Source organism: Miscanthus floridulus, chromosome 5, assembly GCF_019320115.1.
Source record: "Miscanthus floridulus cultivar M001 chromosome 5, ASM1932011v1, whole genome shotgun sequence".
NCBI lineage: Eukaryota > Viridiplantae > Streptophyta > Magnoliopsida > Poales > Poaceae > Miscanthus > Miscanthus floridulus.
In genome coordinates, this window is record NC_089584.1 from 34,557,842 (window position 1) to 34,577,698 (window position 19,857).

Below are 19,857 nucleotides of genomic sequence, written 5' to 3' on the forward strand. Positions count from 1 at the left end.
ATGAAAATCATATTTGCAAGCCAGCCATAGGTTCAGTTAAGCTGAGTCATTTATGATGTATTGCCTGGTAGACAAAGGTTATTTGATATTCCAAATACTCAGCTAGGAGACGCAGTCCAGATTGATTAATCTACGATAGAGATCCTACATGGACAAGTCCAAAAGAAGTATTATTGTTGACCTGGATATTTATATGTGAGGAAAAGTGGGAAAGGAAATAGGTCGGTGGTTGCTTGCAAGCAAAAGAAGTTACATGCATGCAGGATTGATCAGTCCAAGAGAAATCATCAATTTGATCTTGCAAGCTAATAGAGAAAGAAATCAAGGAATATACGCAAATACAGACGTCTAGGTGCACATCAATGATGAGAAGCAAGGATGTGTATCTTGTATATGCGTATACGAGGTCGGCTGGTGTCATACACATACTTAGCAAAATAACGTGTCTGCGTACAAAGACTTAAAATACGTCGAATGAGGAGAGCCAGATAGATGGAGATTCACAGGCATGGTGAGGCATCACAGAGTACGACTCCAAGTACACCACGTTTGCTTGCTAAGATGTAAAGTAAGGAAGGAAACCGGCATATGGCCAGAAGGAAGATACGTATGCAGGCTATGAGAAAGTCCACCATAGGGGGGAGTCCTCGCACACATCGGTCAATGGGATATTATTTGGTAGTTTAGGATTAACGAAGGGTCCTTGTACTTCGTAGGATTTTTTTAGTTAGACAATTCTTGTACGCAAAGCCGGGCAAGTCCCTATAAATATGAATGATACGGCCTATTGTAAAGGGATCATCTCTCAATCAATCAATACAATTACTTTTTTGGCTTTACGCCAACCCTTAGGAGTTGGAGTAGTGTAGAAACTTGGCGAGTTCTTCAACAAGCAGGGCTGCATCGACTGATCAACCTCTGGCTTGTCTGTGAGTACCATCATGACTTTTATTATTACTTGTAAGGCTACATCAGCCAATTGATCTCTTATGAGTTGTAGTAAAAGTTAGTTATTTATTTGTATCATTATTTGTAAGGCTGCATCAACCGATTGATCTCTTGCATATACTGATATTAATCAAAGTTATCGATCTTGTAATGAATACCATGTTATTTAATACAATATCACCATTATCAAATCTGCTTGGATTAGCAAGTCTTTCTTGTTGTTTTTGGTTGATTCACCAGTTATCGATCTTGTTATAATTAATGTTTATTAATTATAACAATATCACAATTTACCCGATTAGGATAGAGATGAACCGGCATCACATCATATTTAATTGGTCGTCTCCTAGCTCTGTCACGCCTAGATCCTAGTCTTGATGACTCTTTTTGCTAGATCGGCTGTTTCATCTCAGTCTTAATTGTACATAGTACACTTTCAAAGGAATGTTTTAATCTTGAGCAAATTTATTAGTTAGTAAGATCTGATCTATCGTTACTACCATAGTTGCATCGATCCGGTCGAACCTCACTGGTAGGGCTTTAAATCAGAGATTATTGGTTAATAGATTTACTCATGGTCAAGACACGTCTTGCGATTGTTTACTATGCCTGCATCGGCTGTTTTTAGCCAATCACCTATGCTTTCACGTCTATAGTTTGTTTTCATGACTCTATTGAAATATAGACAGATTTATAGACTTCTTGGATTTAGTTCATTATCATTATCATAGCTGCATTGATTTAGTCGAACCTCACTGTTAATGGTAATAGATTAGATCTGGTTTGTGTGTGAATCTAGTTATACTAAACAGTCAATTGCTCACATGCTATAATCCTTTTTCTACCTGAATCGGCTATTTTAGCCGATAGATTATGCTTCCATGCTAGATCTATGAATATCGGTTACGAAAGGCTTTTACAATTGTACTTGTTTTAGTTGATTAGCCTTTTATTAAATTATCATGATCTATGAATATCGGTCATTATCCTCATGCCATCATCATTCAACAATGGTCGATTGCTCCTATTTCAATATAATTTTATTCATGGACATGCTGGATATCGACTCTTTAGTCGATAGCCTTATACATCGGCTATCGAGCCACATGTTTGGAACTATCTGGTGCAACACCGACACGTTTCACCTTAAACTATTGATTATTCTCTCTTTGTCAATTATAGGGTCAAATTGATTTGCATGCCTTTGGTCCCAAAACCGACCGTTCTTGTGTTGAAGCTAAGTAGATCTTGGGGCTCACTCCGTCAAGATCATCCGACTTGCTATGTGTTGATCACATCACCACATTTTTGTGTCAACACATACTCATCACTAGAAGGATCAGGTGAGTCATGTACCTTCTCCCCCTTAGCCATGAGGCAAGTTGGAGTGTAGTATTCATTGTCAATGAGATTGGAGAAGAACCTCGGTGATGAATCTGGGTTAGGGAAGAGCTTTGGTGGTGACGTCGAGTCGGGAAAGATCATGGTTGGTGATGAAGAGTGGTGGATAGCCTCTTCTTATACATCTTCCTTCCATCACCATAAGTCTTGTGGTTGCTCTTCTTCTTCATAAATTTCCTAAGATTTCTAATCACAAAAGCAACCTCTTTATTGGAATCTTCTTCTTCACTTGAGGACTCAGCCTTCACTTTCTTCTTCTCTTGACTTGAACCTTGAACTTCATGTTGTTGAGTTGCTTTTAGGGCTGCACTCTTGTTATATCCCATTGCACTAGGATTTTGATTATGAGCATTGATTGCATCTTCATCTAGACACTCATGATGCTTAAGCTTTGAGAGGAGTTCTTGGGGTATCATCTCATCATAACCGGGCCTTTCCATAATCACGGATGCTAGCATGTTATTCTTTGCTCTATAGGTTCTCAACATCTTTCTAGCAACCTTGTTATCATCCCATTCATTGCTACCAAGAGCTCTTATGCGGTTGACCAATGCCATGAGCCTATCAAACATTGCTTGAGTTGTTTCACCTTACAAGAACACGAACCTTTCCAATTCATTGTGAAGTAGCTCAATGTTGCCTTTCCTCACACTCTTATCTCATTCAAAAGATACTCTCAAAGTATCCCAAACTTGCTTTGTACTTTCCATTCCATTTACTTTGGCAAACTCATTCGGAGCCAAACTCGTAACAAGCAAGGATACGGCTTGTGCATTTTGATGGAGGTTGAAAGCTTCTTCCAAAGTTATCTCTCTATCTTCATCAGTAGGAATCATCACACCAACTTTCACAACTTTCCAAAGCCTTGCAGCAATAAGATGCATCTTCATCTTGTAGGCCCAATCGGTATATCTTGTTCCATCAAAGTGAGGTGGCTTGCCATGGTTGATGGTAGGGAAATGCATGGAGGGGCCTTTTATGAGTTGACCATAGTCAAAACCAATACTAGAGTAAACTCCCTTTCCATGTGCATTCTCATTTGCTGCTCCAATATCACATGCATTGTTTTTTATTGCATCATTCTTGCCACTTATAGCATCTTCAACCTTGTTGCTCAACTCTTCCTTCATCTTGCTCATCTCATCTTGCATCTTCTACATTTCATCTTGGAAAAGCTTTGCTGCTCAGCCTTCAACTCTTTTGCAATTTGCTTGGCCATCTCGGTGGCATCGGCTTGCATCTTTTCGGTGTCTGACATTGTTTCTTCTCACACGGTCAAGCGCTAAAAGAAGACCTTGCTCTAATACCAATTGAAAGGATCTAACAATGCCTAGAGGGGGCGTGAATAGGCATATCTAAAAATTTACTACAAATGCTAAGTTAAAATTTGTCAGCCACTGTTGGAAGTCCCGACAGTTTGGGTCAGAACTCCCGACGTCGTCGGAAGTTCCGGCGCAAACTATCAGAAGTCCCGACACCTACGTGAACTACTAAAGCAGTGCCAAATTTAACTTTTATAGATAAATAATCTTACAACCCCACTTTCTAGTGGTTAGATGAAGATGTTGGGTCACTCCCTTGACGAAATGCCTCCAATTCGTAGATCGAGTCCAAACCCTAAGAAGAAGCTTGGGAGAGAGAGACAAACAAATATAAGTAATTTCAAGCAATTCACAATAACAACAAGCACGTAGGACACAAGGATTTATCCTAAGGTTTGTCAACCCCACAAAGGAGCTCCTACGTCCTCGTTGTTGAGGTGACCACAAAGGTTGGAGTCTCTTCCACCTCCTTGCCTCTCTCAAGAAAACCACAAAGATCACTTGAGTTTTTCACTAAGAAATCAAGGGTAATACAAACTTCCCAAGGCTCTTCAAGATGGAAGCTCTTGGGCGACACCTAGCTAGCTAGGAGCAAAGCTCCAAGAGTAATAGACACAAATCCAACTGGCTTGATGAAGAAATCAAGTGCTCAAACTTGCCAAAGTGATTTTCTCACTCAATCCACTCTCCTATCACTCAAATCCTTGAGGAAATCAAAGTTTGGAGCAAAGGGGAGAGGATAGGGAAGCCTTGAAAGCTTAGGAGCTATTTTGGCCAAGAGTAGGTTGCAATGAATGAGTGAGTCATGGTTAGAAGAGAGGAGAGAGCTATTTATACTCATTGTAGAAATCTAACCGTTCAAATCTACGTCGGAAGTTCCGACACAGATCTCAGGACTTTCAGCCTCTATAGAAAACACTGTTCATAGTAAGGTCAAAGTCAGCACGAGCAAGTCAACGTCGGAACTCCCGACGCATGTTGGTACTTTCGACTGTCAAAACTCTCGATGTACGTCAGGACTTTCAACGATAGCGATCAGCAGTCCAGCCGAGGGTCCAGGCGTCATGACTCCCGACCTGAGTCAGGACTTCCAACTGTCGGGGGTTCCGACTCACATCGAGACTTCCGACGACCACAGTCTCTGCAAGGCTAAGTGACTGGGCGTCGGGACTTCCGACCTAAGTCGGGACTTCTGACACCAAAAGTCTCCAAAAAATATTCTACATGCTCGTGAAGTGCTATAGTGTCTCTCTTTTGATTTTAATTTTATACTTGAGCACTCTATCTTCCTCAGACCTCCTAAACTTGCATCCCTCTTTATAGTACGGCGGATCCTAAACTCAAAACAAAAGATAAGAACTTTTGAGAGCGTTTTGAGTTCATCCGCCTTTTTAACTTTAAGAATTGAGGGATACCATTTCATCTTAGATCAACTCTTTAAAACTTTCAAGAAACTAAAGCTGCAATATATCTCATTAAGATCTCATTAGTCCCTAATTTAGATGTCATCAATGCACCAAAACCCACATAGGGGGCAAATGCACTTTCAAAGGTCCCTGTGCTTCTTTGTTGCGTGTAGTTGATGAAGTGCTGTGTAATAAGGTGTTTGATTTTCCAATCAGGTGGGTTGGAGTGATGCGATGAATTTAGGAAATGTACAATATCTTGATTGTCACATAAGAAGTTTGTGTGTTGTAGGTGCAGACGATCAGTGATAGCTACAGCAATAGCCAGAGCTGCTACCTCATCCATTAGAACTGATGAAAAGTTTGTCATGGCTGCCTTGATGTATATGTTTTGTGATGGATGAACATGTGTATTGATAATGAAAATTACATACTGCCTTGATATAGATGTTTTGTAGTAGATGCACCTGTGTAGTCTAGCCTTTTTAGTTGGCAAAGAGGTTCGATCAGGCATTATTGATGTATCTGTGTAACATCTTGAGCCTGTAGATTAGATAATCCAACTTATAGATGTGAGTCCCTATCAAATACGGATAAGGAGAGATGTGACGACACTTTGGGAGGCAAGAAGAACAAGGGGAATTACTTCGCTCTTTAATATTAGGTATCGATATAGATATACTCCCTCCATTCCAAATTATAAGTTGCTTTGACTTTTTTGGTACATAGAATTTGCTACGCATCTGGACATATGTTGTATCTAGATCCATAGCAAAATGAATGTACTAAGAAAGTCAAAGTGACTTATAATTTAGAACGGAGAGAGTAGATTGTAGATAGACTTATTTATTTACATGTCAGATTAGATAATCCAACTTATGGCCCCGTTCGGCTTGCTGAATCTTTGCTGAAATTGGCTGAAAAATACTGTTTTGGCTGAAATATTGTGAGAGAAAAACACTGTTCCGGCTAAAAAAAGAAGCCGAACAAGCCGGATATGGGGTAAGCCGAACGAGCCCCCTGTGGAAGACAAAAGTTAAAATAAACTAAAATAAGTTCAAATGAACTTTTCTCGAGCAACTTATTATAGGATTATATAAGTCAGGGTTGCCTAAACTATACAAATTGAATTCTAAGTTAGAGTGTTTTAACGACAATTTGATGTTCTATAAGTTGGTTTATATAAACTCATAGGTAGACAAGCGACCCAATTATTTGGTAGGTCAATATATTTTGCGGGTCATATTCATCATTCTCATGTTTTTTTGGCTTGATTTCACTAAATGCATAAAGAATCACTTGTGATGGCACTAAGATGAAGAAAATTGCAGATTAGAGTTCACCATGACATAGTTCTTGTTCATATGATTGAAATAGACATATGGATCGCCTAATTCAGTTCCCGAATGACAAAGTTATGAAGATAGAAAAAATATTAAAATTAGATCGCCTGGTTTTGCAAACCAGGTCATCTAGCTTGTCTTTCAGGTTAACTGATTTTAGAAGACTGAGATCATAGTTGTAGATGTGTTCTAAGTTAGTCTGCAATAAGTTTCGTACATGAAATACATCCTCCTATAGAACAAGATCTTCCTTCCTTATTAAATATAAAGGGCCACTATCAATTAAGGACCTCCAACCAAACCAAAACCAATCTACTATCATTGTACCATAATTCTTTTTCCAACCTCGATATGTTGTCCATTCTCTGATCTCGACGATCAAAGATGGTGCCATAGTCTTGTTGGCCAATCTAAGACAGTCCAACGACGCACACGACGGGTCCCTACTGGAAAAGTGCTTCGACTACATTACTAATGTGCTTGTAAACTAGATGTTCATCATCATTAAGCGTGATATTTACCCTTTGTTGGTTCGTTTGTTCATCGTTATGTAATCATAAGTTATCGCTTCTCTGGTGCAGTCTAAGAAAACTGGGTTATTTGACTATGAGGTTCATATGACCCACAAGTCCAAGTGCTTTGGTGTTTAGCCATCTTATGCGCTAACACCCATTTCTTCAAAATTAGGAGGAGGTTGGTTAAACTTGGGTCTTGTTTGGTAGTCTTTGTACAAACAGTTTCACCTGTCTAATCTAGTAAAAAATGGCTTCTCCGTCTTATGAGTTGGCGTTTAGTAAGGCTTCACCAAAAGTCAGAACTAAAACCGCTCAAGAGAAGCCTTGTCAAAGATGACCTTCCTTGATCTACACCCTTTTTTACAGCACTATCCTAACCAAGTGATTTGAGTCCGTTCACTCATGATCCTAGACCTAGTAATCAACCACCCCAAGCGATTTGGTTGGTGTGCTTACTGTAAATGAGTTGTTAGACTATCTCCAACAGCGTATCCATAAGGGCACCCAAACCAAAAATGGGTCTTCGATGATACTGTATCGGCCTCTAACAGAGTACCTATACAGGATACCTATTTTGGATGGTCGGAGAGGCATAACGCAAATGTGAGCATCCGCTTTTCTGAAAACCCATTTTGCAGAAAAAGTTCTATTTTGGGTCTTGTTGTTGGAGAAGACAAAAAAAATAGATATTAAACTCTTTGACTGTAGCGTTATTCAAACATTAAATGAGTCTTGTATTTTAGGTGCTGTTGTTGGAGATAGCAGGGAGTATACAAGTGGGTGGCACCGTAGCATGCAGTATCTCAGCACTCATTTATAAATGTAAGGATTTCAATGCTTGAACTCATAGCTTTTGACCAACAAATGCACCACATACAGGTGGATTTAGTAGTATTTACCTACGACCCATGATTCTTTTTTTGAAAAAAAAATGTTTAGCATCAATATAGTACGTATTGTGCAACCTCACAAAAATGTTGTAAATAAAATCACAGTGGGAGTTCAATTAGAGTAAGTGGGAGTCAAATGGTCGTTTCTAGATACTACCTCCGTCCTGAAAAGAATGCAACTATGGCTTGCGTGCCACGAAAAATGGTTTACATCTGATCAAGTTTTTAGTGAATAATATTTGCAGTTATGTCTTTACATTAATTTATTATGAAAATATATTTCGTAATTAATCTAATGATATTTTTTTGGTATCATAAACATGAATATTTTTTTATCTATAATTGATCAAACTTAAGTTACTAAAATATGATATTGTGCTAGAATTGTATTTTTGGGGACGGAGGTAGAAAAGAATGGCAGGACTGCGTTGTTGCTTGCAAGCAAACAGCTCGATTTGCAAAAGCAAGAAAGGCATGATTGCAACGGCCATCATAGAACAAGCCACTATGCCCGCGATGATTGCAACGTCCTTCTATTTGCAAAAGCAAGAAATGCCTGATTCCAGTCTGCCAAGGCGTAGAGTGGATAAGAGCCGGCACAACTTTTTCCCCTTTCTCGAAATTGATTTATTTTTATTTAGTATAATCTTCTGAGTTGTTTAAGACAACTGGAGTCTAATGCGTAAGCCAAAATAATCTAATTTGATTTGGGGGAAAAAATGAACATAATCAGAGCAATTTTGAAATAAGCTACCGAAACAGTTTAACGAGCCTTTTTAGCTTTTTTTTATATCCAGCACTTCCACGGCGTTCCTATTGGGCCACGTAAAAAAACATATTCAACGGATCAGATATTACACGCAAGCTTCAATATAATAATTGGAAAAATAGAGATGGCACAGAACAAAACTTGCAAGCCATTACCATGGTTGCAGGCCGTCACTTTGCGCTAAACAGGTTCATATACCCAGCCCTATGGAATGAATTTCTTCAGCAGAACACATCGCATTACCAGTTTAATACATATCACGTTTCACATACTCATCTTCTGCCTTCCTACTTTGATTTAGATTGATCGCCATCCGCCTTCACTATGTTGAGGTCACCGCCCTCTTTGCTAGCAAGATTCGCAGCTTTTATTTCGTTGCACTGGTTGATGAACTTGGTGAGTTCCTGCAAAGCAAAGAAATTCGTAGGTCCAGCTAAGAGCACAATATATGAAATAAGTTCAGTTAAAAGCAGGCTACATAGGTTCATTTTCGAAAAGGAGGTTACAAATGTTTCGTAACCTAAATCGAAACACTATTTGTGTACCTAAACGAAAACATAAATGTTCGCAAACACACTGCAGTACATATCAAAATATCAAATCGTGTCTAGATCTGCATTACTTCTAATTAATTAGGTTAATAGTAAAGCTAAGCATGGAGGGACCATTGAAAAACAAACAAGTTAGAATACTGGACCTTTATAAAAGAAAAGGGATGTCGAACCAAGTACAGACAGCACAAGATATAGAACAACATAAAAGAAAAAAGTAGTTCGATGTGACCATGACTAAATGAAAAGAAAAAAACACTGCTCATCAGACTAAACATATGCCTGAGTGAAGTAATACCAATCCCTGAGTGTGTATGGGTACCCTTCACTATAGGTTTAATAGGAAAACTTCTATGAATTACCTGCTAAAATGCTGGGGAACTCATTAATACCCTTGAAACCCGCAGGAATCTGGAATACAAGATTTGAATATAAATTCAAATTACTTTTGGTTCAAGATTGCAGTTTCCAAAAAATGTATGTGCCATTTATCACAGCCAGAATACAATGAAATTAAATCATATCTGACTGACAAAACTTGGCACCAGCAAAACGAAAGAAGCATCTCTGCAAGACTAGATCATTGGTTGACAATGACACTTGGAGGATAATAGGATTTGTATTAACTATTGCACTGGCATATGGTATGACTAAATTCTAGAAAATATTAGATCTTAAAAGGTTGGCCACATGGATCCCATGCAACCTATTTCACAGTAGTGGGAGTGGTTTACAAGAAACTAACAGATGTGGTTATAATTGATCAAAATGTATGTTCCAACTTTCAAGTTGTAATCATGATAAAGTTAGCAATAGACGCACAATTTTGTTGGAAAAAACAGAAGACTGATACTAAAAAGAATGTGCACTATGACACAATCAAAATACCATAGCAAGTGATAATACATGAAACAAGGGAAGAAACCAGAACTAGATTGATTTATAAAGCTAACACAAACACATCCATTAACCTGGCTCTAAAAAAAATTGAGTGAACTATGCTCTGTACGATCAACATTTAATAACACAACCCCCCCCCCCCCCCCCCCCCTAACGAATGCTTGAAAAATTGGTACTCTTAAAGAATCAACGACAAAACATGCAAACTGACACTCACTCCGTTCCAAATTATAAGTCGTTCTGGCTTCTTTACTTATAATTTTGAATCAAGGGAGTAGGAAACAAAACACGGCCATGGCAACCGAAATTGAACTGACAACCAGCCTAGTCAAATTGAACAACTAGGGTAGCTACGACACACCCAATTAAACTGAATCATCTGAACAGCCAGTTTCACTGAAACAATACAAACCAGAGCAAAGACTTCGGTTAATCTTAATCTTATGTCACAAACGAAGAAGACAAGTGCCGATTGACACAGGCGTTTGCTAGTTCTACGCTGTACTACACTCGCGCTCTCATATTATTACCTTGTCGGCGTCCATGTCCTTGGTGAACTTGGTGGGCTTGACGGCCCTCTTCCCTGCAACAGCGAGCGGCAAACCGATCATTCAAGCAGACAACCAAGCAAATCACCACTGAAGAGCAGCACACAAAGATAGCCCAATCTAGTACGCCGGGCGCCGCAGTCGATTCCCCCACGCGTACCTTTACGAACATGGGGCGCCTTGCCGTGGCGGTTGGGAGGGATGGTCTTCTTCTTGCTCTGCCCCTTGAACAGGGTCTGCTTCTGCGTCATCTCCGTCCTCTCCTGTCGCAGGCCGACGCCTGCGTTGCTTCTGCTACTGGGATCTCCGACGGAAGCTTCGCGCCTTTCCGCCTCTACGGAGCCTCTGCTGCTACTTGAGATCGCCGCCACTACGGTGGGGGGATGCGCCGCCACCGCCTAGGGTTCTTCGGCTTGGGAGAGCAGTTGTGGCCTTGTGTGGGCCGGAGAAATTAGCATTATGGCTTGTCAGGCCCAGATTGTTGATATCAATTAGCCCAGGCGTCCTAAATTCCAAGAAATCCTACGCATTGTGTATCGACGAAAAAGTCCATCTAAGAGCAACCGGCCAAATTTCATTGTTTAACCATTTTATAAAATAAAAAACTTATCAAAAAAGAAGAGATCCACGGCAGCTTTGCTATTTTACAAATCAAATGGCCAGCGCCTGTGTTTGGCTATATATGACCATCGAAAATAAAATAACCTCTACAACAAGAATAGCTAAGCTGTTAAAGTTGCTCTAAACCTCGTTTCCTCTCTCAATCGTAAAACCTGAGTTTGGCTCCTTCGATTTTTAAAACCGTACGATTTAACTATCCGAGAAGTTTTGAAAGTAATTTTCAAGCGTCACGTCAACTATTCTACGTGATACCACGTCAACCATATGAGAGATAAATCAGCCTTTTCATGATAGTTCATGAAGTTCAATTAAACTTTATAGAAAACTATAGATATATTTTTTTAATATGTAAATATTTTCAAGAAAATAAATATGCATTTTAAGATAATAAAATCTGATTTAATGTTGAAAAATTCATAAAAAATGTTTAATAAACTTAGAAAAATATGAAACTGGATTTATATTTTCCTAAAATCATGCTCTGTTTTGCAATTGGTTGGTTCCAGAATTTTAGACATTTTTTGTAGTTTATTTATACATGGTGGCTTGGGCGATGACTCACACTTATTTGTCTTGGTCTGCATCCTCTATTTCATACTTTGCCCAGTTTCAAATTTTAGGAGACCATATAAGATTCAAATGATTCTAAGCAATGAACAAAAAGGTAGAGCATAATTTTAGAAAATGTGAAACTGGCTTCATCTTTTTCTAAACTCAAACAATTTTTTCTAACATTAAATCAGTTAGTATTTTAATGCATATTTATTTTCTAGAAAAAAATATTTGGCTGATTTTTTTAAAAATTATTTCAATGTTTTTATAAAGTCTAATTTACCTCAATAAACTATCAAAAAAGTTGGATTTACCTCTCTCGTTGCTAACATGGTGCCATATAGGACAGATGATGTGGTGCCACGTCAGTGAAAACCGCTTTCAAAACCACTCAGAGAGATAAATCAGGCAATTTCAAGAGTTGAGGGAGTATAAACATCCGGCTTTCCAAAGGGAGGCAAATCAGACTAATAAAATAGTCCAGGGAGGTCGAATGGACTTTCAAGCTAAACTAAAACTCAAGCCAATGGCCATGTTCGCTTCTCTTATAATCCGTTTTTTTCAGATTGTTTTTTTAGCCGGAACAGTATTTTTCTCTCGCAACAAATCAGCGGGAACAGTGTTTCGGCTTGTTTTTTCAGCGAAGCGAACGGGGCCATTAATACTTGACATATGTACACGCAAGTATAAAAGAAATGTTTCACACTAACATGCATCCAAAAACAATATTCAATATAGAACAATTTTATACATATTAAATTGCCTCTATCATTCTATCAAAATCGACTCACTTTCTCCTTTTTCCTTTTTCACCACCAGAAACATACTTTATTGATGATATGATAGTGCTGAAATTTAGAAAAACAATGGAGACAACTACCAGAGAAAGGGGTATGCAGTGTTGGACGGCGTAGTAGAGAGATGGCAGATAGCACTGGAGTTTGGAGGTGCTACTCAGAGGCTATGCAGTACTATTTTAGCCTCACCGAAATAGGCATTCCAACAGTCAACAACGCCTAGAGGCACCACATTTCTCAGGTGGCCTCACCAGAGTTTTCCGATGGGCACCGAACGAGTGCAGCCCTTTTACCAATGGCTCTATTTGGGCTGGAATCATACCATACCAAGGAAGTAATACGTGAATGAAGTCGATTCTCACAAACCACAATATCATCTAATCGATAAATTTCTTCCTGTTTGAACATTATCAAGCGCACATTGCAATTTGTATTATGGCGCTTGAAACTACACTTAACCTGTCCCAAAAACATTGGGGTTAATCCTCATCTCTCCTGGAAGACTTAAAATTAGTAACAAGATGACGACGGCATCATGAGCTCACAGTCGTATCCATCTTGGAGGCTTCTTCGATGCCCTTGAAGGCCACACGGAGCTTCCTCAATGAGGACACTTTCTTCCCGTTGTTCTCTGTCATGCCCGTGGCATGGACAGTGGTGTATGGGGCCTCTTTGAGGAGCTCAAACATGGGAATGCTCAGGTTTGGCCGTGTCATCTGCTCCAGCACCTCCGGTGACTGCATGTACAGGTTGTTACCTTCGTGCGTCACGCTGGCTTTTGACATCCGCAGCGTGGGGTGCTCTTCAAGCATCTTGATGAACTGTCAATCAGCCAACCAGGCTTTAGACAGATCAAACAGCAGATAAATAAAGTGGTTGCAGGGAAATGTTTGCATAAATGTATGCAAACCAACCATTTAGAGTTACCCTTAACTCCTTGAGCTCATATATAACATGGCACCTTAAATTAGCAAATAGAGTAAATTTTAGAAACCTACAGCTATTTGACATGTGTATGAAAAAGTTATGACTTATGTGGCATGTTACAAAAACTACAACAATTTTGGCAGTCTAAAAGACAACCCCACATGTTCACTTCATGGAGCCATGTTGCATGCCATGAGGCCGAACATAGTCATGTGGTCACGGAGTTGCCTACCCCAACTTGTTTGGGACTTAAAGGCTTTGTTGTTGTTGTTGATGTCAAAATAGTTATAGGTTTTTGAATAGGAACTAAAACTTGTAGTTGATTGATAAAAATGTCCAAATAGTTCTAGGTTTTTGAAATTTACTCTACCAAATAACATATCCAGGTATTATTGTCCTTTTAGGATTGTTATATGATGATTGTGATCATAGATGCATGTGTATCTGTATATATGCAATATAGATAGAATCCTTTGAATGCTTAAAACATTTCATATCTATGTTCCTTTCACAACTTCATCCATAGCATGTACTATACATGAATCAATCTACAACAGACTAGCATACACAATTGACATGGCATGGAATATGAGTTTTAATCAGGTAATCCTGGTGAAAGAAATTGCTCATGCAATTTCCTCCACTGACATGGGTTTATGAGGTTTTGGCATTGGCACTCACATCTGAAAGAGTAGATGATGTATCCAGTTCAACAAGGGTACCAGGCCCACATACAAGGCAATCTTTGTCTCTGACAAACTCAGTTACTTTAATGTGAGTTCCTTCCAGACCGTTGTACCTGCAAATAGACATAATAATCACTAGTTGTCTGTAACCCTGTTAAGAAACGCCTTTGATTCAGAAATAATTGTTTCAAAAAGTTAACAACAGCAGCAGCACCTAGGAGGATAACAATTAACGTGGTTAAGAAATATAGTGATCAGTGAAAAGAGGACATGAACATCAAATCAAGCATATATGCATAGTGACAATGCAAAACCCTAACAAAATAATAAAATCAGCACCACAGGCTTACTTATATTAAAGGCCTCTATGCTGGAGTTGAATTACTTTAAACTCGTTTCCTTCAATCTAGGAAATCACTCATGTTTTTCCTTTGACATGAATACATAAGGCTATGCACTTGCTTTGGGCAGTAAAAACACTCATCCTATTTTGTGACACTGGCCGAAATGTCCGAATAAAATTTTCCTTTAACATTATTCCATTGACTCACAACAGCCCCAAGACCACTTAAATACCGCCCCAGCAACTCTAAAGGCACCACACCTAAGTGTGCAAGCTCAGGGCATGTCTGGTACTGGAGTGTGGTGCTGAAAAAACTAGCCTCCCCTGATTCAACTCACACAGAATCACTTTATACGTAGAGTTTACCCTAGAACCATAGAGAATCACTTTCAGCCATAGATTTGTTCTCTCAGAGAATCATTCTCCACAGAATCAAGAGCAGGAGGAGCTCTACCAAACAAGCCCTAACTCATACCTCAACTCGTTCCACTACTATGCTATAATCCGCATAAAGCTCAGATTCTACGTGCATCCATAGCTGCATGTGCCTGTATGTATTTGATTAGTTCAGTGAAGTCTCTTAAATGTAGCTCCTAATTATTAACATGGGCTAAGTCTTGATAAAGGATTCTTCGTGCAGATGGTAGCATTTTGTAGTGGCATATAGGCAGCAAAGTTGGTTGACAAGGCAGGTTATGATGAGATCCCAATACTTATAGCATCCAAGATGAGTGAGAACCATTGTTTATTGATATTTTTTCTCATCTAAATTCCTGTCCAGTTTATTTCCAATTTTTTCACAGAATGGTGTTTGGTGTACTGTTAAGGTATCAGGACGACTGCGATAAAATCACTACAGATGGATGCTCAGTCGGATAATACATTTATCTAGTTAAGGACCACTGTTTCTCTCAAAATTTGCATGTGCATTATTTATTGCCACACATGATTGCATCTATATATTATATCTTGATGAATAGTTTTGCCAGCTTATTGCTCAAATTATAGTGTTATACTGAGTATTTATACCAAATAAAAAATCTAACATGTAGTATACTAAGGATTTATGCAAAGTAAAAATAGAGAAATAAGATTGTAGGTCAGTTTTCAGGTGGCACAGGATTCGATTAAATGATGAAACAAAAACAATGTAAGTAAAAAATAGAGAAATAAAGAACCCATTTAGTCCTTACATTTAAGGGAACCAACTTTACAGTAACTATGGGTTATGAAACAATGGAACTCACGTGAGATAGTTTGACACACTTTTGCTGCACCCAGAAATAAGCTTGAAGGCTTCCAATGCACAAGCGGCCGATATAATTGCATTCGTTGATGCAATTGCTGGGATTATATTTTTTACAACACCCTGAAATTCACCAAAAGTAGCCGGTACTACATATGTCACTGTCCTATGAATAGAGTTATGCATCACATTAAAAGCTAAATTCCACTGTCCAACTAATGGAGAATTCGAACCAGTAGGCATATCAACTAAACATAGAACAAAACTGACAAAAGTATAACACTAACAAAATAAAGATTAAGATTCCAGATACTAGTAAGCACCAAAATAAAAAAGGCCACATATTGAAATAATTTATTTCCTTTCAAATATGTGATTCCCTAGGCATACTAAAACCAAAGCACTATCTATAACATCCACAGAGAATAAGTTTCAGACCTATTGAGCAAATGGCACAGAAACATTTATGATAAAGAATATGATTCAATTCTGTGGAAATTAAAAGGTCAAGTGCCGACAATTAGAAACATGATTGTCTAAAAAGAAACTAAGAAACAGGTTAACCTATGTGGAAAAAATAAATCGATGATGGAATCCATTTTGTGCAGAAAGCAACAAATAAGCATATATGCCATAGCACTAAAACCAAAGATAAACTGCTAAACGGGAGAGATCTCATTTGAACCAGGGTAGAGCACATGCAGTTAGCCAGTTACCATATTATAAGACATTTAAAACATAAGCAATTCCATTACTTAATGGAACTTAAAGAAGATATACCCCTAACTTAGAACCATTCTTATACTCAGACCTTAGCTTTTTATATAACGCAAGCTACCATAGAAGAAGAAGATGAGCTATTCAGCAGTCCATTTTTCTTAATACCCAGGCCCAAATTGCTAGCCTCTTACTAGAACATAAAAATTAAATAGAGCTGGATTGGATTGTTTAACATATTTACATGCAAAAAAGAGATTTAATGCCTTAAATTATGACTCCAGAGAAAAACTCAAGATGTGCACTAGAATTCATCTATCGTTGACAAATTAAAAATTAACTGGAGAAAAGGAGAACAAAAGTTTTTTAGATATTCTAAATCATGGGTAAAACTTTGTCAATAAACAGAAAACAAACCTGTGTTAAAGAATATGTAACACCAGAAATACCAAAAAGCTCTGCTCTCTTTAAAGCCTGTATATGTATGTATGTCAAATGATTTACAAGCAGACTACTAAGAAAATAAGTTACATGACATTGCAATATAGATACCTCTGAATAAATCCACTGCATATGCTCTGCATCATCAGCATCAAAAGGTTTTCCAGGATGAACCTACAACAGTGAATATAACAGTTAGTAGTGTTGGGTCGAGGTCTGGAGAGAAATAATGCGCACAGAAGAATAGTACCTCATCCCATTTGATCAAGTGAGCATACTCAATGCAGTGAGCTGCAGTTCTTGGTGTCTCGGCGAGGGTACATAAAGGGAACTTAACCTGTGGAGGAAAAAGCCATATGTTGCATTCAAAGCAAGGTGTTTTTCCAGGTATAATGACTCTAGCATGTCCCTTGAAGCCCTCAGTTCCACCATCTACCATAGGTTTGACCGTCTCTTCAAGTGGATTGTCATTTGAGTCATACTCTGCAATGTGAATGAATATATGGCACACCATTATGTTATGCATGACATATTTTTATTTCTATATACTTCTAAGTATTCTCTGATCAACTGGGAAGTGCAAACATAAAAGAAAATAAAACAACTACATTCGAGGTCATGACCAGCAATAACAAACAAATGTAATCTGCACTGAGGACAAACAAGTGGCCACATAACCAAACCTTGAGTTTTATCTGACAGCATATTAATTATCACTTGGCACAAAATAACGATTTAAACAGCTAAAAGCAACATTGACCATTGATCGTTCATCGTTTAGGTTAACATGGGGACAGGACACAATTGATTGCTGTCAAGCTTTATTAATCTTAATCCGTAAGTACGATGAATGTGCACAAAAAAGTTCATTGCAATTTTCAAGGCGTAATGTTACAGCAAGTCAGCCACAATAGCACAGAACGAGGACATGTTGTAGACCTAAGGCTGTAGTCTCCTTTTGAACCCTATTACTATATCTAAAAAACATGGTGTGGAAAAAACATACCTAAGAAACCACAAGCCACAGAATTGATATAGCTTCGAGCTTCAATTGAATCCAGACCGAGGACAATTATTTGGAACTGACTGTAGAACTCTATCTCTTTATCTTCAATCCTGCAAAAATGAGGGACAATGTTCACCCCATTAACTCGCTCCATAACCCTCTTCGCTGCTACTTCAGCCTTGGACTTCCCGACATCTTGAACTCTGTACAACAGGACAGCCAGCTCCAGTTGAGACAATAAAGATGACATGTAAAATAATATATAATAAGTATATATATGATATGAAGGCACACAATAGTTGCGACTGCAATGAAGTGAGGCTTCAGCTTATGTGATGACAAAAAAAAGACAAATTTTAGCCTCCATGTGAATTTAGAGCGAAGAATTCTTTCCCAACTCACTAAGAAAAAGTGTTGCATTTTTCTAACATTGGGTGGAGGACAGTTGTCTGGCAGAAAATACACACAAATTATGGTGTCCTGCAGCAAAGATCAGTTTTTCAGCATCTTTTGGCAAAAGCCAGACATTTAGGGCCTGTTTGGATACAAGAGCTAATTGCTAGCGCTAAAAAATAGCAAAAATTAGTCCTAGTTCATTTGTTTGGATACAAGAGCTAATTGCTAGCACTAAAAATTAGCTAAAATTAGTCCTAGTGCATCCAAACAAGAGGGCTAATGGTGAGCTAATTCTTTGACCAAGTCTTCAACTGGTTGTTAGCCATTGACCTAGTTTTCAGCCCAACTAGTAACTAGCCCTAGCCCCCTTAGAGTGCCAGTTTGGCGAAAAATCCATAAACCCTAACATCTCCCTCCAGCTCGCGGAGGCCAATGAGGAACGGGTGGGGGCGACGACTGTACGTACCTGAAGAGGAACTGTCGATTGAGGTTGGATACGTCGATGGTGTCCATATCGATGACGTGCAGCTTCTTGAAGCCGGAGAGGGCCAGGTCCTTGAGGAGCTCGCAGCCGAGCCCGCCCGCGCCCACAACCAAAACCTCCACGAGGCTCCCCAGTAGATCTCGCAGCTGCGCGTGCGGATCGACCAATGAGACCAATCACTTAGGAGTATAAAAACGCGAGAAAGCAACGGAGGAGGAGGGATCGAGGGCAGGCCACTCACGCCGGGGCTGGGATCGAAGGAGGCCTCCACGAGGTTCCCGGGGCGGGAGAGGAGCATGTCGAGGTCACGCCATCGCTCGGGCTCCGTCGGCGCCGGCTGTTCCGCGTCAGGAGAGGCCATCGCGGCGGCCCGCGGGGTTTGGCTCGCCTTCGAGCAGCGGGGACCGGGAAGGAGGAATAAGGGGGAAGCCGGATGCGGGGGTTTGGTCGTGTGTAAAGATGGCAACCGGGACCCGATCCCCGATTCCCCGCGGGGAATTCCCCTATTAGGGGATAGGGATGGAGTCAAATATAGGGGATAGGGATGGAGTCAAATATACTCCACGGGAATCTAAATGGGGAGAAAATGTCCCCCGTCGGGTTTGGCGGGGACGGGTCTGGGGGAGTATTCCCCGTCCCCGATACCTGCATCCCCGCCCCGTTTATATACAGGCTTTGCTCTCTTTCTTGATGGCCCAACCAGCCCACGAAGGCCCAATGTCTTTTGAGTATATATAACAGCAATAACCCTAGTTCTACACCTTTGTGATGATTAATATCCTGCTTCTTGCTATTTAGCTATTTTTGGATTGTGATTCGTGGTGTACTCTAATATTGTGTCGATGAACTCATGTGAATAATAATGAATTAACCTGAATGGTGATGAACAAATACGGGGACGGGGATCCCCGATGGGGATTTTTCCCCCCGCGGGGGCGGGGATGGGGGAGAAATCGTCCCCGTGAGCTTTGGCGGGGACGGGGACGGGGATTTTTTCTCCCCGCGGGGACGGGGACGGGGAGGCAACCTCCGACGGGGAATTCCCCGT

The 19,857-nt window shown here is 39.6% G+C and overlaps 2 protein-coding genes across 3 annotated transcripts; both read right to left on the reverse strand.

Annotated features, from left to right (window-relative positions):
* Nucleotides 1-8,726: 8,726 nt before the first annotated feature.
* On the reverse strand, nt 8,727-11,057 carry LOC136451936 (uncharacterized). 2 transcript variants are annotated; one of them, XM_066452611.1, is made up of 4 exons: nt 10,754-11,057; nt 10,576-10,628; nt 9,508-9,556; nt 8,727-8,998 (listed from the first exon to the last, which is right to left on the reverse strand). In XM_066452611.1, exons 1-4 carry the CDS (start codon nt 10,842-10,844, stop codon nt 8,943-8,945), a joined length of 249 nt encoding a protein of 82 aa, XP_066308708.1. In that variant the 5' UTR covers nt 10,845-11,057; the 3' UTR covers nt 8,727-8,942. The 2 variants fall into 2 exon arrangements, with proteins under 2 accessions (XP_066308708.1, XP_066308707.1); XM_066452610.1 differs by lacking the exon at nt 9,508-9,556 and having other exon boundaries at nt 10,754-11,051.
* Nucleotides 11,058-12,898: 1,841 nt separating this feature from the next.
* Nucleotides 12,899-19,274, reverse strand: LOC136449819 (NEDD8-activating enzyme E1 catalytic subunit). The gene is made up of 9 exons (XM_066450016.1): nt 19,051-19,274; nt 18,792-18,955; nt 17,930-18,132; nt 17,174-17,406; nt 17,035-17,097; nt 16,900-16,956; nt 15,767-15,888; nt 14,172-14,289; nt 12,899-13,384 (listed from the first exon to the last, which is right to left on the reverse strand). The coding sequence occupies exons 1-9, from the start codon at nt 19,168-19,170 to the stop codon at nt 13,097-13,099; spliced, it is 1,368 nt and encodes a 455-aa protein (XP_066306113.1). The 5' UTR covers nt 19,171-19,274; the 3' UTR covers nt 12,899-13,096.
* Between the last annotated feature and the right edge of the window lie 583 nt (nt 19,275-19,857).